This window comes from Xiphophorus couchianus, chromosome 21 (genome assembly GCF_001444195.1).
Source record: "Xiphophorus couchianus chromosome 21, X_couchianus-1.0, whole genome shotgun sequence".
In the NCBI taxonomy this organism is placed as follows: Eukaryota; Metazoa; Chordata; class Actinopteri; order Cyprinodontiformes; family Poeciliidae; genus Xiphophorus; species Xiphophorus couchianus.
The window spans coordinates 7,906,261-7,926,909 of NC_040248.1; the positions used below are offsets into that span (position 1 = coordinate 7,906,261).

The 20,649-nt window shown below is 37.9% G+C and overlaps 1 protein-coding gene across 1 annotated transcript; it reads left to right on the forward strand.

The window, feature by feature from the left end:
- The first annotated feature begins 264 nt into the window (after positions 1 to 264).
- On the forward strand, positions 265 to 20,114 carry vps41 (VPS41 subunit of HOPS complex). The gene is made up of 28 exons (XM_028005557.1): positions 265 to 471; positions 753 to 791; positions 5,017 to 5,124; positions 6,550 to 6,627; positions 9,035 to 9,109; positions 9,950 to 10,012; positions 10,787 to 10,852; positions 13,237 to 13,356; positions 13,433 to 13,579; positions 13,661 to 13,727; positions 14,416 to 14,513; positions 14,596 to 14,725; positions 14,860 to 14,975; positions 15,063 to 15,181; positions 15,879 to 15,960; positions 16,044 to 16,136; positions 16,234 to 16,361; positions 16,447 to 16,591; positions 17,334 to 17,375; positions 17,463 to 17,513; positions 17,598 to 17,735; positions 17,823 to 17,877; positions 17,946 to 18,086; positions 18,187 to 18,323; positions 19,372 to 19,471; positions 19,554 to 19,598; positions 19,676 to 19,755; positions 19,842 to 20,114. The coding sequence occupies exons 1-28, from the start codon at positions 451 to 453 to the stop codon at positions 19,920 to 19,922; spliced, it is 2,565 nt and encodes an 854-aa protein (XP_027861358.1). The 5' UTR covers positions 265 to 450; the 3' UTR covers positions 19,923 to 20,114.
- The last annotated feature ends 535 nt before the right edge of the window (positions 20,115 to 20,649 follow it).

Sequence of the window (20,649 nt, forward strand, 5' to 3'; positions counted from 1 at the left end):
ACATAGCCATGTCTTTTTTGGAGCATTTTAAGATGGTTGAAACCATTATTAGTGTGTCATTCTTTGAAATAAAATGTCCAAAACACTAAAGGCAACACTTGCCTTATTTGAAAGCATTAATACTATAGCTTCAAAAGCTTAGAGGTAAAAATAAACAACAATGGAAACGAAACGGAAAATCTCTTACTAAATATTTGGCGCGTCATCCACAAATTTGCTGCAGTTATTGTCGTTTCTCCAAAGTAAGACTCCAATACCCATAAGACTTAGCGGTATGAAATCAGTCATGTGATTTCACCGATGACCAAGAAGCTTCGACAACAAACATTATCGTGTTGTACGGTATATTGAATGCTTTCTTCACAAACCATTGTTTTCCCCTCTTAGCTAATATGCATTTAACGTTTTGAGATAAAATAACGATTGGACATAACGCTATTAGTCATCACAATGGCGGAAGTGGAGGAGCAGGTAAGCTAACAGGCTAATTTTGATGCATTATTGTATAGTTTCATAATTTCATTGCGGAGTTTATTCTATTAAAATGGCAGGTTGACTTTTTAAGGAATATTCAGTTATTTATTTATTTAATTTGGAGTACGTAAGACACATATCTGAGTTGCAGTAGCTATGCTATTGCGAGATTTTTGTAATTCTCTCAAATTTAGACCACAATCACAAGTATTTATCATCCAATCTGGCAATGAAAAGTTTGTTTGTTTAAAGAAACTCTATGTGTTTTTATTTTCCAGGAAAGGAAGCAGAGTGGGGAATTCACAGATGAATCTGAGGTAAAGCTCGTCATTACATCATTTTGTACTGATGCTTTCTTTCTCTTTCAAAAACAGAAGCAGGGGAAATGAGTTTGAGTAGTTTGGTATGAAGGTAAGCTTATAGAGAGGGAAAAAACAACACAAGGCAGAAATGTCATGCAGTTGCACCAGTATGTCGGCACAGAAATGCATCAACAACATATTGTTAACGTCAGAGGGGTGTGCATAGTTCTGTCAAGCCTGGATGATTTTTAACTCGTATAAAGCTCTGTGTCCGCTGAAAGGACTGTAATACATCAACACAGCTTGATCCCCGAAGGATCTTTGTCAGAGTTTGAGAGGTGTCAAACAGTCATGAATTACAGATGGTTTTCCAGATCTTTCAACATTATGACTGAACTTTGGCATGTTACAGTACACCTGTGCTCCGGAGAATCACACACGGACTAAATAAAACATGACTTCTACACGGCAGCCAGGGAGGAAGCTGATTTTTAAGTTTCTGCACGGGAAGCAGAGATAAAATAAATTATTAGAGGTCGGTTATGTACGTTTCTCTCAAGCAATCACAGTGAGCTAAAGAAAAGTATGGAAATCCATAAATTATGTGGAATATAATCCAATGTATGTTGCTGTTTCTGCATAAAATATAAAACAGGCTTTAATAAATGCTGCTTTTGAATGCAGCAATTACAAATTATAAACTGTGTGTAACACAGAAACATTTTCCAGTGTCTTATCCACTTTAAAGTCAGAGAAAAATTCTTTTAGTTCATTTTCAAATTCTCCTTATTTTAAGTCTGACTGAAAATGTATTATATTCTGAAGAGCCATTTTGCTCTCAGGCCAGCCAAAAAAAAATGATCAGAGCCTCAAATGTCACATCCCCTTTTGAAAAGACATTTTATGAATTTTGATAAATAGCTACTTTAGGAAATTTGTTACTTATTTTCAGGGAACAACAATTTTATCTCTATTTATAGGATTTAAAATAAAAATAAACATCAAATTTTGCAACGAGAGGTAAATATAGATTTTTCTGTGGGATGGAGTTTATTTAAAGAAAAAGGAAATATATAAATTTTTAATGGTTTCTATTTACTCTTAAGTTTTTTTTTACTATGAAATTAATATTTTTAGAGTCCCTGTGATTTCTGCTTGTAACTTTGACTTGTTTGCATTTTCTTGTGCATCACTGAGAAAGAACTACTTTTACATATGGGATGTGATTTCTTCTTGAAATCACCTCATTTGAAGTGATTAACTCCTAAGCCAATTTAGAGTGCATTCACACCATATCTGTTTAGTCCACTTTATTCAAACTCTGGTTTGTTTGCCTAGAAAGTCCAATTTGTTTGGGGAGGTATGAGTGGACAATCAAATTATTATGTGGACCAAAAAAAGCAAATACTTTGTCTCGTAAAAACCTACGTCTCTGTTTGATTGAAGTGAACTCTGGCACAGTTTGCATGCATATTTGAATGCCAAGCAGGCCGGAGATTTCTCCAAATTCATAAATAAGCGGACCGTAGTGCTGGGCATTCTGGGTAAATGCAGGCAAAAAATATACCTGTCTAGTGCTCCTGGGAGAAATGGTTTGTGGTCTTTTGCCAAAGACAAAAGGAAGATCCTACAGCCGCTAAAATCTGATTCCACTTTATTTTTGTTTAAATTTCGTGAAGAAGGAAATTGTGCTTAGTGTTTTCTTCAAAGGTTTTGGTGTCGTTTTCTTCACTTGTTCTTGTTGCAGTGCCACCACTGGTGGAGGGTGGGGGGAGCAGGTTTTTAAAGAGTTTGAATCGTTTGACATTGCAGTTTCAAAGCGAACCGCAACTGCTGAAAATGCAACAAAATTTGCAATTTTGGTTCCCAATTGAACCGAATCTACTGCGAGGTGTGAAAGCACCCTCCATCCCCTTGAATGGTGATAGGTCAGCCTGTCAGACTGCATGATTTATTTTCTGTTGCAAAATGTTTAAAATTTAAATACAAACTGTATAGGGTTTTGCAATGACCCTGATGACGACCAGAAGCCAAATTCTATTGGTATGTTAATAAAGCTGTTTCCTAGTATTTCAGGTTTTGCTGGAGTCTTCACCTCACCAGGTCTTTGTCCTTCTCCTTGCACTTTGGGAGTCGGGTTGAGCCAGAAGTTTTTAGATCTCTGCATCTTCTTGTGAAGATGGTGGATTTGGATTCACATGATTTCTGTTTTACATTACACTTGAAAGCATTACTTCTGAATCTATTTGCTGTCCAGACTTGCATGTTATATTTAACGCAGCTGGATGGTTAGCTACATGCCACATTATTTTCTTGATATTGAAGGAATTATCTCCTCAATCTTTGTCGAGTGTAATCCGTCTGTCCTGTTTTATGCTTCGGTAGAATGTTATCCTTGACGTCGTCACATTGAACGGTTCAGCATGTTGTGTTTAAACTGACAAGAGGCAAAAAAGCGGCATAAACGATTATAACACAAAACCCAGTTCTTTAGTTGACAAAAACAAAAAGCAACTTACAAGAGATAGCAAAACTTTTAAAATGGGTATTTTCTCTGTGGGGATGAAGTTTGCCTTTGTTGTTTGATACGCCTTTGAAACCCGTGACAAATGCCCTCGCATCAGAAATCTCACAACCAGAATACACAGGAAATAGCCTAGATATGGCGTTGTTGAGTGGGGAAGGATTGTTTTTGAAAATAACATTTTTTCCACGCTATTGTCCCCCACCTCCAAGCCAGAAGCACATAATGGCAGACAATGTTTTGAGTTGATGCACCCTCTGGGCAGCCACAGACTGTGCAGCATTGGTTATAAACTGAATTATGAGTAATATTCAAGCTGTGACCGGCCTCCAATGTGGACTCATGCTGGAAAGTGTAACACAGTAGAATACCTTAAGTTTGTCTTATGAAAACAATAAATGCATGTATTTCACTGGGGATGAGCAGTACCAAGAAAAGAGAGATGATTCTTTTTCATAAAGCATTTCATGCAAATTAAAGCAAAAGTAGATGTGTGCACACTATCCTCTAAAAACCTATTGATTTAATACAGTGGTACTTGCTGTTGATTGCAGTGAGGGAGCATATTATTCTTTACTTTTGCAGATTTCTCATATGGTGAATAAAAATATTTGTGAAAAAGTAAAGAAAATAACATGCTGTGTTAAATTTATTGTATTTTTATTGTATTTTCAATATTTGCAGTGTTTTTTCTGTTGCATTTGTTTTTCTGTGTTTGTGTGGTAAGGAGTTTGCATCATTCATGTGTCTGTAGAGTGTTTTGCCGTTTCTTACGAGTTTGCACCTGTCAGCCACGGTACTTTTTCCTGCTCAATGATAACATGGCCTCTCCTTACATATTATAAGAAAACAAATTTTTCTGAATATATAGTTTTCATTCTTTCTACTACGCTTGAACAGACACTAAAACTAAACTTTCCTGCCTTACATTCCAACAATTTCACTGATTTAATTGGCTACTAACTACTGTTTGACATTGGTGTTTTAAAAATGACAACAATCCGTTTTTGGTGAAATCTGGTTTGGCTCCATCATGCTGTGGGAATGGATTTATTCCAGGAAAGCTGATCTGAGCTGTTGGAGATGAAAACAGGACAATTTTGGAAGAAACTCTTTTAGCGACTCTTTTAGTGAGACTTGAGATTGGGGCGGAGATTCACGTTTCCTCAGGACAGTGACCCTAAACATTCAGCCTGAGCTATGACAGAAGGGTTTAAAACGAAGCATATGTTTTTATAGAATTCAAACTAGGTGGAGGTTTGGGTAGAACATATTTATTATCTTAAGTGCAAAACGTATACATGTTTTTGTATATTTTGGCTTGATTACTGCTCTCTGTATGTTTTTCTTTCAGAAAATTACCTTTTTTCGATTCTGTATACTCAGGTTAACGATTAAATTAGTTGACGATTATTTCAATAATCAGTTCATCACGATTAATCCGATTAATTGATTCAGCCCTACCTATAAGTAATTATTTATCATTCCTACTTAGCTTTCAAGAAAGTATCTTCAAGCCCCATTTTCTGCAGCGTCTTCTGACTTATCTTTGTTTTCAACACAAAATACTAAATGGGGGACACTTTGTATATTCCATCTCACTGCATGATGGACCATTTTCCAAGAAAGCTCTCAGAAGTTTTAGAGGTGACCCTGTAGTAATGACTACCTTTTAAGAACGTGTTTTGGTGAGAACCCATCTCCTGTCTCCACCAGGAGGAGGACAGTGAGGAGGAGCCCAAGCTGAAGTACGAGAGGCTCTCCAATGGGGTGTCTGAAATCCTCCAGTCCGACGCAGCCAGCTGTATGACCGTCCACGACAAGGTGAGGGTGATAATCCACCGCCCACAAGAGTGTTTCAGCTTCAAGTCCAATCATCTCCGGGGGGGATTTTTTTTTTTTTTTTTTTTCTGTTTACGCGCACATTTGAGAGATGCCATCTTCAAAGTTGGTTTTCGTCCCTTCTTGCTGGATCTGTTGAGGCAGGCCATTCTTTTCTCACCTAGCCTCCTTGTTTTGTCCCTCTCAGGGAGGTACATCAGAAGGCACCATTGTCTTTTCTTCTGTTTTTTTCCCACTTCTTTCATATTTTTTGCTCCTCTCCTACTCTCTGCTGAATGTAGGATTTTTTTTTTTCCTTTTCTTTTTTTTTTTAAGAGAGCCACTCTTGGCGTGATGTTTAGCTGTCGTGGCACCACCAGCACACCCTCACGCCTGAGCAGAGCAAAAGTCAAGCCCAGTTACGTCTCCTCACCTGATGTTTTATTAACAACAATTGATTTTCATTTATTTATTTCTGCTTTGAGGATCCAGGCCTTTTTTTGTGTGTCTCCTACACCTAAAGTAGCCACAAAGAAACACTGCATTTGTTAAATCATAAATTGGATCCAGCTGTTTTTTTATTTTTGTGTTTGTGTACCTTTAGCTGTCCGGCTACATGTGTGGTCCCAGTGACAACCCCCTACACCCTCCAAAGCCAGCGGCAGCACATGCCGCCTTATGTTGCCTCATATTTTAAGTGTCTGAATTGGAATTTCATTTGAACAATTCCCATCCTGATAAATCCCTTTAAAAGTCGCTCCGCCTCACAAGGCTGAACCTTTTATTTATTTATTTTTGGTTATTTTATTTGGGGAGATTGCAGGGGGCTCTGTCTGACATGCTCAGCTGTGCCTGTAAATATAAGCATTTCATTATAGACTGCACTGAAGCATGGTGGGCTCGCCGCACATCCACATGCTGCTCAGGAAGGGAGGGGGATTAGGAGACGGCATGCAGCAGGGGCCGGGCTGGAAGAACACACACTTAATCTAATGCTAGAAGCCCCCCGGTTTCTGTAATTTTTTTTGTCCCCGTGGACCTGCACGCACACACACACATCCACAGCCATATGGACACATGCGTCCCTGCTGAAGCCTTAAAACACAGAAACCAGTTGCTGCTCAGGAGAAGAAATGAGTCAATCCTGGAAAAGAGGGTGATTGGGTTGCAAGAGGAGCATGTAGAGTGCATTTATTATGCTTAAGCATTTTAATTTGAGGGGGGAAATGCCATTTCACACTGTCTGCTTTAATAAATAGGGCTTTTCCACTCCCTGCAATTTCACAGCTTTGCCTCCAAGCCCACCCAATCCCCACTATGACCACGTTCCAGGAAATATTTTTTATCCTTTCCCACAGCCAACTTTTTTTCTTCTTAAAATTGTTAAATATCTCCTTGTTCGACTCACTTTTTGTCTTTTTTTTTCAGTTTCTTGCCCTAGGAACCCATTTCGGAAAGGTTTTCCTGCTGGACATTCAAGGAAATGCCACTCAGAAATATGACGTTGTGAGTATGAAGTTCTTATATGTTTTGCCACGTTGTATTTTAGCAATCAGCAATCATTGGAAGTGTTTGATCGCTGTGATGCCAATAAACATTTTTCCCATTGATTATTACAAATGGCACAGATCATTTTTGGCATGCCCTTTTTACAAGTTTTATATAGTTTTATTATCTTTTGAGAGAATGTAATAAAATAAACTTGCCAGGAGTATGCATAATTTTTAGTTAAACTGTAACCTAAAAAGTTGTTCTTAATTTTTATAGGTTGGTCAGAGCGTCAACAGAGTTTTCATGAGTAATCCTTAACTAAGTCATTTGTAGGGAGGTATAAAGGCCCAAAATGGGAACAACAACACATATCTGCCAGCTGAGAAGTAAACCTGCTCATATCTACAGTCCAAGGCATAATCATAAAAGTTTAACTGGAACTGGTTAAAAAGAACATTTTGCAGGCACGCACTGCGAGTAAGAAGATGAGGGAATCTCAAAGGCTTGCTGTTGGAAATATAAGCAGCAGTTAAAGTGACATCTAGGGTCACCGAGTCGCCATAACAACAGCTGGTTTAAGGTTTTTGTATGCCTTTTTACAGGGACGCCTTTAAATACTGGAGGGCCCCACAAGTCCTTTTACATTCTCGGCTTGTATAAAGAGAAAGAAATTCAGATCGTCTTGGTGACTTAAAGGCTAGACGGAAAAATTCTGCCACGTTAAAGAGACTCCATTTGTAAAAAGCTAATCACAGTTCATACAAAGCCTATTTTGTCAAAATTTTTACAGCCGTCACTTTTACTTAGAACAGTCTTAAGTGTGCATTTATTTAACCAGGAAGTCCAATTGAAATTAGAAATCTCTTTGACAAAGAGCCAAGATAGCAGCTTATAATTTAATTTAGTGGCTACCTAACAGATTTTTGTTAATCTGAAACAGATGTGTTAAAGCAGAGAAACATCTACAACATGCAGCGATGAGAACCAGGGTTTAGAAAAACTGAAGCGTTCCCAATTCCTTTTAGTACTGCGCAATATTTCACAAATAAATCATCATTGCAATATTGATGCGTGCAATATTCACATGCCAAAGAACTTTCTGAAGTACATTAATAATATGTAATCCAAGTTTTATGAATTTGTATTTTGTCTGTTCCTGGGAAGCCTGTGTGACACTTTAGCCCAATCACATTGGCTCTTTACAACTTTGACTAAAAAGAATCAAAATGAACTATTTTTACCTCATAAATGCAATAGATTAAATCTGTTGTCATCGCAGCATTAAGGTTTACAATTACAAAGGACGTCTGGGTTGCAAGACTCAATAGCAAATCATATTTCTAGTGTTGTGGATGCAAATCCTGTAATGTTTTTGACCTGTTGGGTATCTTTCACTGCCCTTGATGCCGACACTTCTCATATATGTTTAGTGGATCAGATGCTAGAGCTGCTAAGGAGTCAGGAGAATTTGAGTTACTTCTTTATATTATATCATTATAATCATTATAATATTCAGTCATGCTCTCACAGTTAAATGTTTTCCTGATATACGTGTGATGGTTATGCGAAACCTTTTGTAAATGTGAGATCATTTAAGGTTTTTTCAGAATCAGGGTAGCTCCGATTCATAACTATATCTGTTTTTCGATGTTTCATATGGAGCAATTTGTTGAAGAGGCTGGTTAATTAATAATTCCCCTCATAGCATCTCCCTATGCTGTTCTAGTTAATTGTGTGGAGATGTGCTTCAAATACTTAGGACTTTGCCTAACTCTGTTACAACTTACCAAATAAAACCCACAGTTACCATAAAGCTTTCGAGAGTTGGGTGTCAATCAGGGAAATAAATTAAACATTTTTATTCTGTTTCTTTTGATAAACGTAAAAGAGATAAGATGTTTTTTTATTGCTTTGACCTGTAGGAACCGTTCAAAGCATAATTGGAGTGCATAGACAGAAAGTATGTTGCTTATTGGTTTCAGGCCAGCTGTTATATCAGCTTTGAGCAGGAATGTAATTTGAAAATCAGTAATCAGGACTGAATTGATCAGCACAAAAGCATCTGTTTTACATTACAGTTCCTGCACTCAGGCTTTAAACTGCTTCATGTCTAACTTGCTGCCAGATATCCATCATTTCCTAGGAAACAAGGAAGCTGAAACCTCAGAGTTCAAGCTATTGGCTTTAAATATGAGTCTCGTATTTGGTAATCATCACAATTTATCTTTCAAACACTTACAGTCTATAACTTTGGACTTGTTTTTGTAATCTAAAAGCATTATTAGTGAACAAATCACAAAGCTTCCGTAGCTTCTTTATATACTAATTTCTTTATTTTTATGGTGATTAAAACCAGAAACATTTAGTCGGTTGTACTGAAATTTCATGGCCTCTGATAAATGCTATTTTGTGCCATCTGCAGAGTTCAGTGAAGATCAACCAGATCAGCCTGGATGAAAGCGGTGAAAATGTGGGCATCTGCTCTGAGGACGGGAAGGTGAGATCCATCTGTCCATCAGTGCAGGCTGCAGATTCTTGGTCCTACAGCTTCTTTCCAATCAGTCGTTTTCCATCTTTAAACTCCTCTTATCAGCTTCAAACTTTATGTTAATGATCTGAAAGTTTGGAGACAATTCTTCCACATTTAGAGCATTAACCTGGAGTTTTATCTCCACGCAGATCCGCACATAAATTTTTGTCGCAGCATTTTGAAGAGCAGTTTAAAGGATTGCATGCTGATGCGTTGATCTGTCAGTCAGCCATCAGCCCTTCCATGGGTGTCATCTCCATGTTCTTGCTGTTATCTTGTCTCTTTCCATCATTATCACTACCCTTCATGGATGCAGTCAAGATATGCTCTGCGATATGGCGCTGTCCCCCTACGTTCAGCAAAAACAAGATCTTGTCGCATAAAAAAAATGCAGCAGACAATTACAGCTGATGCAACAGCAGTTGTTCACCACCAGTAATTCACTTTGCTGTTAATCCTTTGAAATTTAACTTAATCCGTAATCATTAATGCGAAAAAGTAGATAGCATCTAAGTTTTATAATATTCCTCCGTCTTGGGAGAAATGTGCTCAGATGGCCTTCTGTAGCACACTGAAGCAGTGGTCAAGTCCAAGATTAGGACTTCTGTTCTAAAGCCTTCAGGGTTTAAAAAAATCAGCTTCTCCACTAATTGGTGACCCAGAGGAAGAGCAGGGCGCCAATCACAGTCTTTTCCGACCACTTTTTCCCCCGCTGGCCTTGGATAGTTGCAGAGACAGCAATTAAGGGAGAAGCGTTCAGTAATTCACCTCTGCGTTTGTGTTTCTGCTGGCTCATCTCTGTTCCAGGTTCAGGTGTTTGGCCTCTACACAAGAGAGGGCTTCCATGAGAGCTTCGACTGTCCTGTCAAAGTATGTTTCCGCCCCTGTCCGCCTTGTAACTTCTTTTATCATCTTGCAAAAGTATTCACACCCCAAGCTTAGGTCTAGGCAATGTGACTTAAAAATAAAATGTCTGATTTTTTCCACACCAGATCCAGTTTCCAATTTTATTTTATTTTTTTTTGTTGGTTTGTTTGTTTTTGCTTTCTTTTCTAATAAAGAAATTACCAAAGACACAAAACATTTTCAAAAGGTGACTTATTTCAATCATCCCTTGTATGAGTTGTACGACAGAGTATTAGGGCCATGCTATGAGAACTTTTGTTTAATTACGAGAATATAGTCATAGCTTTTGCAGAAAGAAATGCATAATTTTTACTGGGAAAAGTATTAAAATTATGTTGTTTATTGAGAATAAAGCTTTGAAAAACCGTCTGAGGTTGTTTGCAGTGCTCCAGCAGACATTTGAAGTCCAGCTATTTTGAAGTCTCAAGTGGATTTAGATCATTATATTACACACATGTGAACTCTTTTTAATAATTAGGTGACTTCTTAGGCAGGTTTTTTTTTATTTATGATGCTGAATGGTAATGCACACAAAATGTATTTTTTTATTTGTTTTTGTAAAACATTTTACAGACCATGTATTATCTTCTCTGTACTTTTTCAAAAAATGCACGACTTTGCGTTGATCAGTCTTAAAAAACGTTTTTAAATATGTTAAAGTTTGTGTTTGTAAAGTCTTAAGATCAGAGGAAAAAGCAGTGAATGCTAGTGATGGTGAAATCTCTTTTCATTTTGCAGGTTGTTGCTTTACATCCTCAGTTCAGCAGATCAAACTACAAGCAGTTTGTCACCGGGGGCAACAAGGTAGGTTTAAACCGTACTTTCCCCCTCCCACGAAGCGGTCATTACATACAGTTTTCAGCGTTTATAGAAATTTTTCTGCCGTAATAATTCCTTCCTGATTGCGTCCGGGTGAAACCGATTCCCATAAAAAAAAAAAACCTAAGTGACTTTGGCCCGGCTCGGAAGGCAGAACTCGGGCCTTTTGTCTAGTGTGAAAGGCTCTTACTTTTCTGTCTCTTTGCTGGAGTGCTCTCGGCACAGCCGCCCATTTTCACAAAGTGCTATTCTCTCTGCAGTGTTTCAAAAGCAACGCTTTACGAGCGCAGCAAATAGATGCTATTATAAAGAGGCTACATAGTCTTAGGGTTGTCTTTGGGAGACATGTATAGGGTGAGATGAATTTGAACATTAGATTTGATTTCTTCCTCCTCAGAAAAACCATATGCGTATTAAAAACGGATATAGTACAATAGAGCTTTTATCTCGCATCATAAATAAGGTGCGCTGACATTTACACAGCAGTGTGAGGAAAACTTTCTCCGTAAAACTCCATTATTAGCATTACTTTGCCATTTTCTTTCAATTGCTGCTGATTCCTCTCCCTTCCATGTTGTGAAGGCCTCCACAAGGTGCCTGGGATGAAAATCAATAAGCCTCAACGGGCGCCACATCCTGTCAAAGGAAATTCAATTTTGTCTCCCCAGTTCTTTTGTCGTATCATCTCTTTGTAGAGCAAACTGTTTATTAACATAGCCCAAATGCTGAATTAGAGCGAATTCTACCTCTTTGGTAACAAATCTGCACCACTTTTGGGTGCCGGGGGAGGGGGAAGCTTTTTGTCCAACTTTATACAGTTAGGATGCCGACAATGCGGAGACTGTGCAGGAGATGAATTCCATCTGTAATGATAACACAGACGCTGATTTTGAAATATGCTTCATTCTATACCTATCTCATTGTCCCCAATAAATGGTGTGCAGCCAAAAGAAGCAGTTGGCATCATTATGAGATGTGAAATCATGCCTTTAATGCAACACATTTCCAACACTGCCTTTATGGCTTCCACATAGTCTGCTTGCAAAATTTGTCGACCCATATGTGCATCCAGAATGACTTCTTCCATTAGTGAACGTGAAGCTTGTCCTGCTTCACTGGAGTCAAATGAACAATCTGTCTTAATTTTCCTTGTGCCAAAATACTCTTAAGTGAAATTAAGTCTGCACACAAAAAGGAAAAAGCAGGTTTTATGTCATTATGTACAGTTTGAATTGAATTTATGAGACTTCTAGTGGTACTTAACAGGCTGAGCTACTGTTGCATCAGTGCAATATGCTGTTAATTTACTGCCCTCTGTAGGTTCCACTGCATTACTGCGCTCTAGAGGTTGAAGTCACAACCTCTATATATCAAAAGTATCAAAACTTCCACTTTTGATAATACTGTTGCTACAATTATTTAATGTATTTTGAGATTTTATGTGATAGACCAAAACAAAATGATACTTACCGGTAATTCAGATATGTAAATAAAATGAAGCTTTTTTTATAATTAAAAACACTCTTAATACCCAATTAATAAAATTAACTGCCTTAAAAACGCATAAAATTAGTAAATTTTATGAAAACTGTCAGTCAAAATGACAAACCACTAAAAAGTCTAGTCCAACCTCTGATCAGTGTGTTGCTGATTCTCAGTATAAATGTTTTGTGAAGGTCTCAGAGATTTGGTAGAGAACAATAAACAGCAGCAGGCCAGGAGTAAGATTGTAAAATCTCAAGCTTTGAACAACAAACTCAATACTCCTCAATCAAGAGTACATGATAACTGCAAACCACCTACAGTGATAGACTTGGTTGAAAGAAACTCACAAGAAGTCCTGTTTAGTTTAGTTGTGTAGTTTGGCACAAGCCATGTAGGGGACCAACCAGACATGTTAGAAGAAGGCACTCTGGCGGTCAACATAGGTTTCAATATGATTTAGGAGGAAATAAAGTTTTGTTTTTCAGGCTGATTTGAAGCTGGTAAAACCTGAAATCTGATTTCTGCCCAGAAGTAAAAGGGAAATGTTAATTTCAAAGAAATGATTACTTAGAAGAAATTTTTTCTTTTGATATAGTCAATGCATATTCATGCATTAAAATGTCCTAGTCAAAGTCCAGACCAAAATCTTTTGGCAGCACTGGAAAATTTATGTTTATTTGTCCTCCTGGAAATGGTTCTTGTAACAAATGATGTCCTGTGCAGAACAGATAACATGTGGCTTGCTACTTTATGTGGGTTAATCACATAAAATCTCATTAAAATCCAAAAAAAGGTTTATTGTCAAAATGTGGAAAGGTTCAGGAGGTATGAATAGTTTTACAACCACTGTCCAGTAGACTCTGCACCCGCTTTTCTCCTTTAAGTTGCTCCTGTATGAAAGAAACTGGCTGAATCGCTGGAAGACTGTGGTCCTGCATGAAGGAGAGGGAACGATCACTAACGTGAAGTGGAGAGTCAACCTGATAGCCTGGGCCAACAACTTGGTGAGCGACAGCTTCACCAACCTCAAGCCTCCAGTGATAACTGTATGGATGCTTATGTTGGAAAATTTTTTTCCAGGGAGTGAAAATCTATGACTTTAGCACCAAGCAGCGGATCACCAATGTGCTGCGAGATAACGCGAGTCTGCGGCCCGACATGTATCCCTGCAGCCTGTGCTGGAAAGACGACACTACTCTCATCGTCGGCTGGGGAACTTCCATCAAGGTCTGCTTCTTGTTCATTTCAGAACTTATTTCAGACACTACCTGCTGCATGTTTAAACCTCGTCTTGTTGTTTCTCCTCAGATTTGTACAGTGAAAGAGCGAAATCCTACTGAAATGAGGGATCTGCCCAATCGCTATGTGGAAATAGGTAAATGAACCATGCAGCAGTTGAGCAAATTCTATATCTGCTGAAGTTTTACAGAGGTTTACCTAACATTTCTTACCAGTTCTGTGTGATTTAGAAATTTTCCTTATTTTTCTTCATAATGAACAGAATTATGAGTACAGAAATTAGTGGATGCATCTATGTCTGGTTGTTGTTGATTGTACGATTAATGCAACTAAACTAATGAAGAAAAATTACAATTTCAGTGTCAAGAATACATTTATATTGAAATGTATTTATCACATCCATAAAGTACTTTTTTTGTAATAGTGTAGCTTGATGGTTATGAAAACGGCCCTATTTATTTTGCCTCTACAAAAAGATATTTCTTTCTTTTTGTTTTCTTTTGTTGTAGTTTAGTTTTCTAAAAAAAAAAAACTAAACATTATGTTTGGGTTTTATTTATTACATTATTTTTGGTTTTGTGTACACTAAGATAGTATATGGATATAATATATCTATACCTTCAAATGATCTGATATTTATCTTTTGTTGTTTATGATCTTATTCTGTCAGTTAATCATTCTAAAGGTAATAAAAGCTAAGGTTTAGTATTAATTATTAAATAGAATCAAGGAAAAGGTATCAAAGAATTGAAATATTTAACATTTCGCACTCTAAACCACCTGATCTTTTTTTTATGTAACTCCTAATATTCGGCTTCTTCCAGTGTCTGCATTTGAGACGGAGTTCTTCATCTGTGGTTTGGCGCCGCTGGCGGATCAGCTCGTCACCCTGTTTTTTGTGCAGGACCCCATGAACCAGATGGTAAAGCTATACCAAACGTGTGCATTAACAGACCATAAAGACAGAGAGGATTAGGAGGATAACCCGTTACGTCTGCATGCAGGATGAAGAGGATCGTGCACGGCCTCGTCTCGACATCATCCAGCCTCTCCCCGAAAGCTGCGAGGAGATCTCCTCAGATGCTCTGAGTGTTCGCTTTTACCAGGACAACGAGTGCAGGGATTACCGCCTCGGTGAGAACATCAAACTCGCCCTGGGAGAAATGTCACCCTGCCTTCTTCTGCAGTCTGATTTTATTATACATCGACCACCAAATGTCAGCGGTAATGCTCTGCACGCAGAGCTATAAATGTATTTTCATTAACAGAGCATTCAGAGGGAGAGTCACTCTTCTACATCATCAGTCCCAAAGACATCGTTGTGGCTAAAGAGCGAGACCAGGACGACCACATCGATTGGCTGCTGGAGAAGAAGAAATATGAGGTTTGTGTTGCTGAACTTTACCCGAAGGCTGCTAAAGGTTAAAAAGGAATGTCAAGAGTTTAATTTGGCATCCTTTGTCTGAGACAGGAGGCGCTGATGGCTGCGGAGATCAGCTTCAAAAACATCAAGAGGCACGATGTTCAGAAAATAGGGATGGCTTACATCAATCACTTAGTGGAGAACAGAGACTATGACGCTGCTGCCAGGTCAGTACTGAGTTTGGTGCAGGTTTACACTGGAAAAAGAAACAAGCATGTTCTTTCAAATGCAAAAATATATTCTAAAGAGAGAAATTTAGACAGGTTTTGCCAGTTTAATCAATCTGAATCTAAATGTTTTTACTTAAAGAGAGTTAATTTGGGTATATTTACTAAATATTTAAACATTAAATTATCAGGGGCGGGGGTTATTCTCTGATTTGTTTCATTGAAGTGTCAAAGCTGTTCCTTTTCCAAAGTGGAATAATTATGGACATAAATCTTCATTGATTTTTAAAAACAAAAGTTGGATGCACAAGTTTACAGTGTAAAATTTATACAGAAGCACAAATATATACATAAGCCACTGTAATTGTCATTGTCTGATCGGATATTTGACCCATTATCTGGGTAAAACTGGTAGACTAAACTTAAAATAAGTTTAAGTTTAAGACCTCATTCATATAAGCTAGAATAAGGCCTGGGCATTTGGAGGTAATATGTGGTGCTTTATGTTTGCCTGGTTCACCAGTTCACCAAACTTGGAACATCAAACTGTTTTCAAGTTTTCATCTACCTTTTTATTTGAGATGGAGATTCTATTGAGGCTGGGCATTTTTCAGGCCGAATCTGTATATCAGGACCTACAATATTTTCTGATTATTGTTGTGGTTATGAAATGTTTTGCTTGTGTTTTCACTTGCAGAAAATGTCAGAAGGTTCTTGGGAAAAACATGGAGTTGTGGGAGAATGAGGTGTACAGGTTTAAGACCATTGGACAGCTGAAGGTAGGACTGATTTATTTCAAAGAAACCAAAAGATTTTTTTAAGTTGCTGTCATCTCCATGTTTAACCTCTCCTTTACCCTCAGGCTATCAGTCAATATCTACCGAGAGGAGATCTGCGTCTAAGACCGGCCATTTATGAAATGATCTTGCACGACTTTCTAAAAAGTGATTATGAGGTGCTTTGTCTTCTCTTCTGGTTATTTCATTGTGAAATGATGCATTTCAGTGATCACTTACTTACTCTCTCTATTTCATCTTTCTTTTCTCAAAAAGGGTTTTGCTACACTGATCCGGGAATGGCCCGGAGAACTGTACAACAACATGGCCATTGTTCAGGCCGTTAACGATCACCTAAAGAAAGATCCCACCAACAGCACGCTGCTCACCACGCTGGCCGAACTGTGAGTTACCCTAACACATCCACCATTTTAGACATTTAGCTAAAATTCTTAACACTTTTCCATTTGGGGTGTGATGCCACCTCAGGTACACTTACGACCAGCGCTACGACAGAGCCTTGGAAATCTACCTGAGGCTGAGGCATAAGGACGTCTATCAGCTGATCCACAAACACAACCTGTTCTCCTCCATCGAGGACAAGATTGTCCTCCTGATGGAGTTTGACAAAGAGGTGAGACGACAAAGCTGATATCTAATCAGATCTCAAATGTGTGCACATCAACTGTTTTTTGTAACCTTTCCACTTTTATTTTAAGATGTATCTTACCCAACTTACCTTAAATATCTATATAAGTTGTGATAAGCTGCATGAATTAGTTTGGACATGTTTAAACTAAAGCTTGGTTGAAACATTTCTTTTTGAATCCTTTAGCTAAAGCCATCGTGTGCAGATAGGTTAGTAAGGTTCTAAATAACTTTACTGAGCAAAGATATCAGCTAAGAGAAGGGTTTAAAAATACATAGCTTGTAATAAAAACTGAAGGAAATATGGGACAACAGTGATATTACAAAAACCTTCTCCAAAAGCAATGTCAAGATGAGAGAATTTTGCAGGAGTTTCCAAAAAATGCCGATTGTGCTCTGTGTGTGACAACATGAAACATTTTCTTAAAATGAAAAATTACTAAATTGTTGCAGTACTTTGTGGAGTTGAATTTTATGAGTGAGTATCTAAAGTTGTTTTAAGCTGAGTATGAGTATAAGGGAGTGCATGCTCATACAAGCAAATTATTGCAGCTTATTCACATTTTTCCATTTTTTCCAGCAAACTGATTTGTTTTCCTTTCAGGTCCAGGATATATGTCACATTAGGAGTAGAAACTGTTATGACATTTTTTATGTTATAACTTTATTATTTCTCAGAAACTTTGCATACAGTTCTGTTCACATAATGTATAATCTTATGTTGCTAGAAAGCTGTTGATATGCTTCTCGACAATGAAGACAAGATATCTGTAAGTCCACTTGGCGGTTTTGAATCCTTCTGTTCTTTACAGAAGTGCGCCCTCTGCTGACGTCTTCTTCCTTATTTCTTCCAACAGATAGACAAGGTGGTGGTGGAGCTAGATGGAAGGCCTGAGCTGCTGCATGTGGTAAGTTGATTTTTAACTGTTGAAGTCTGAAGAATCAAACTTTAATCAGACAGTAAAGGTTTTGTCTCTCTTTCCCCTTCCCAGTACCTCCATAAACTGTTCAAGCGGGATCACCACAAAGGCCAGAAGTACCACGAGAGACAGATCGGTCTGTATGCAGAGTACGACCGACCAAACCTCCTGCCTTTTCTGAGAGATAGCACCCACTGCCCTCTTGAAAAGGTACACCCTGCTCTGGAACATGTTAAGGTTAGTGAAGTTAGCAAAAAACAGTTCATAACCTCGTCTTATTTTGACTTTATTGCTCAGGCTCTTGAGATTTGTCAGCAGAGGAACTTTGTAGAGGAGACTGTCTTCCTGCTCAGTGAGTATTGATGGATGAACATGTTTGTTGTTGGAAATGAGAAAACTAATCCACTCTGTTGCTCGCAGGCAGGATGGGGAACTGTAAACGAGCCCTTCAGATGATCATGGAGGAGCTGGAGGATGTGGACAAAGCTATAGAGTTTGCTAAGGAGCAGGATGACGCAGAGCTGTGGGAGGATCTCATATCTTACTCTATCGACAAGCCACGTAAGACGTCCCACCTCCACCGCTCTTAATTGAAGCTTTAACCACCTTTTTACCAGCTCAACCGATTTATTTCTTCTCATGCTGTGTTTTTAATTTCCAGCTTTCATCACTGGCCTCCTCAATAACATCGGCACTCATGTGGATCCCATTCTGCTCATCAAACGCATAAAGGAGGGGATGGAGATCCCAAACCTGAGAGACTCACTGGTGAAAATTCTCCACGACTACAACCTCCAGGTTTGTCCAGGTTTTGCTTCATCTAATCTTCTTTGCAAAAAAGAATAAGTGAATGTTCAAACATTGTCTATGATTCAATATATACTTTCTTATCTGATCCACTGCAAAACTATTCAGACTTTTTCATATTTTATCATGTTACCACCACAGACTCAATTTTATCAGGATTTATGTGGTGAATGACCACCAAGCTCTGGATTGCTATATAAAAATCTAAAATGTGTTACCTACATTTTTTTTCAGCCGCTCTAAGTAGAACCACGTTCTGCTGCAGTTATAGTTGTTAGTTTTGTGCAGTAAATCTTCACCAGCTTTACCTGGACATGGAGGTCTCCAGGCTTTTACTGCCTCCATCAGTTTCTACCAGAATTTAGCTCAATCTATCATCCCGTCAACTTTGACCAGCTTCTTTGTTCCATTCCCGCAGCTTGATGCTGCCACCGCTTTGCTTCACAATGGGAATGGTGTGTTCAGGGTGATGTCCAGCATTTGGTTTCCTCTACATTTAGTATATAGACCCAAACCTTTAGTTTTGCATCTCATCTGATCAGCTCTTTCGTCTTTTATTTGCTTCTTAAACACTAACATCTTTAAGAACAGCAGAAGAAAACTTATTAAAAAATAAAAAAAACTGCTGTATTTATACCTAAAATGAATGACATGTAAGTGGAATCTATTTACTAATAGAGATGATTTCTCAAGGCAACACATAGCACTCCAATTTGTGCACAGGTATCAGAGAACATAAAACACTGACGTTTGTGGTTTTAACATGGAAAAATGTAAAAAAAAAAAAAAAAAAGAAACAAACAAAAACGCTCAAGGCACTTGAATATTTTTGCAAGCTTTATTTACTGTTACTACAGCTGGTACAGTAAATATTTATATAAATATTTTTTATTAAAAAAGAAGTTCTATCCAGAAGGTTTGCTTTGAGTTTGTTTTTAATTAATATATTCTGATTGATCCAAAACAGAAATTTCATAATGGATATTTCTTAATGTAATAATCTTTAAATCAGCTTTTTTTTTTTCCACCCGTTTCCAAGATTCTTCTTCGGGAAGGATGCAAAAAGATTCTTGTGGCCGATTCGCTCTCCTTGCTGAAGAAGATGCATCGGACACAGATGCGAGGAGTCCGGGTCGATGGTGGGTCTTTATACTGATGAAGTGGAGATAATGGATGTTAACCTAAACTCATAAAAATACTGTTTCTGTTTGGTTGTTTTAGAAGGGAACATCTGTGAGTCATGTCACAGCACCATACTACCCTCAGGTAACGGGACGTTGTTGCAGCTGCATCCAGCTGTGCTAACATTGTTTGTCTAGCCTGGATTTCTGTCTGTGTTTCAGATATGGCCCAGCCGTTCAGTGTGGTGGTGTTTCACTGCAGACACATGTTTCACAAGGAGTGTTTACCATCTTCAGGAACTGTAGGTGGAATCTATTAAGTTTGCATTATATCATTATTTGTTTTTCTTTCAGTTTTTTTTTATCTGTAACTGTCCTTTCTTCTCAGATTCCTGGGTTGCAGTTTTGTAACATCTGCAGTGCAAAGAGGCGAGGACCTGGAAGTGGGATACTTGAGATGAAAAAGTAACAGCTTTAGGCGCGTGCAACTATTGATCCTGTTTGTCTCCTTTTCTCCTTTTCTTCTCGATGCATTGATCAATAAAAATCCCTTTTCCCTCAGTTGCTGTATATTTAACTATAACAAGTGTAAAATGATGTGCTTTGTTTTGCTTCCCACTAATGTTATTTGCTGAAGAAGAATAAAATCATTCAAACTCTGTCTTCAGTTTGGATCTGATTGTTCTGCAGGTAACTAAATCCTGAGCAGGATAAAATGAACACAGACTGAAGACTTTGTCTGAGCTGCAGAACAACAAGGAGCAAATGTAGCTGTGTAACATTTATTTTTTTAATAAAAGTGATGGGAAAATATGCCATAAAATAGCTTCATAATATCTAGTACAAAGAAAAATAAACCTACTCCTTAATGTTTATTCAATAAGCAGAATATGTGTGCAAACAAATGGACTCGATAACATTATTGGCTACTCAATGACCATAATATAAACTTCACATTTTATGTATTAAAATTTCACACTTTTTCAGATGTATTCCCTGAGTTCAGTCTGTTTTTGTCAAGTTTTAAGGAATAAAAATTGCCCATTTATGGCTAAATATTGAACCTGCAGAAACCAAATTGTTAGAAAGATGGGTGGAAAACCACACCTTACAAATCTTAGGATTGTGTAAATTAAGGTGGTATTTTTTGCAAGCAACCAGAATCGAATTTCATTCAAAAATTTAAATAACCCAAA

Bases quoted from the DNA above. Each gene is read 5' to 3' on its own strand.
- vps41 (XM_028005557.1), top strand. From the start codon at position 451: ATGGCGGAAGTGGAGGAGCAG. The intron at 10,013-10,786 runs GTATGTTTCCGC...TTCATTTTGCAG, and splicing joins GCTTCGACTGTCCTGTCAAA to GTTGTTGCTTTACATCCTCA. The intron at 19,472-19,553 runs GTGGGTCTTTAT...TGGTTGTTTTAG, and splicing joins GCGAGGAGTCCGGGTCGATG to AAGGGAACATCTGTGAGTCA.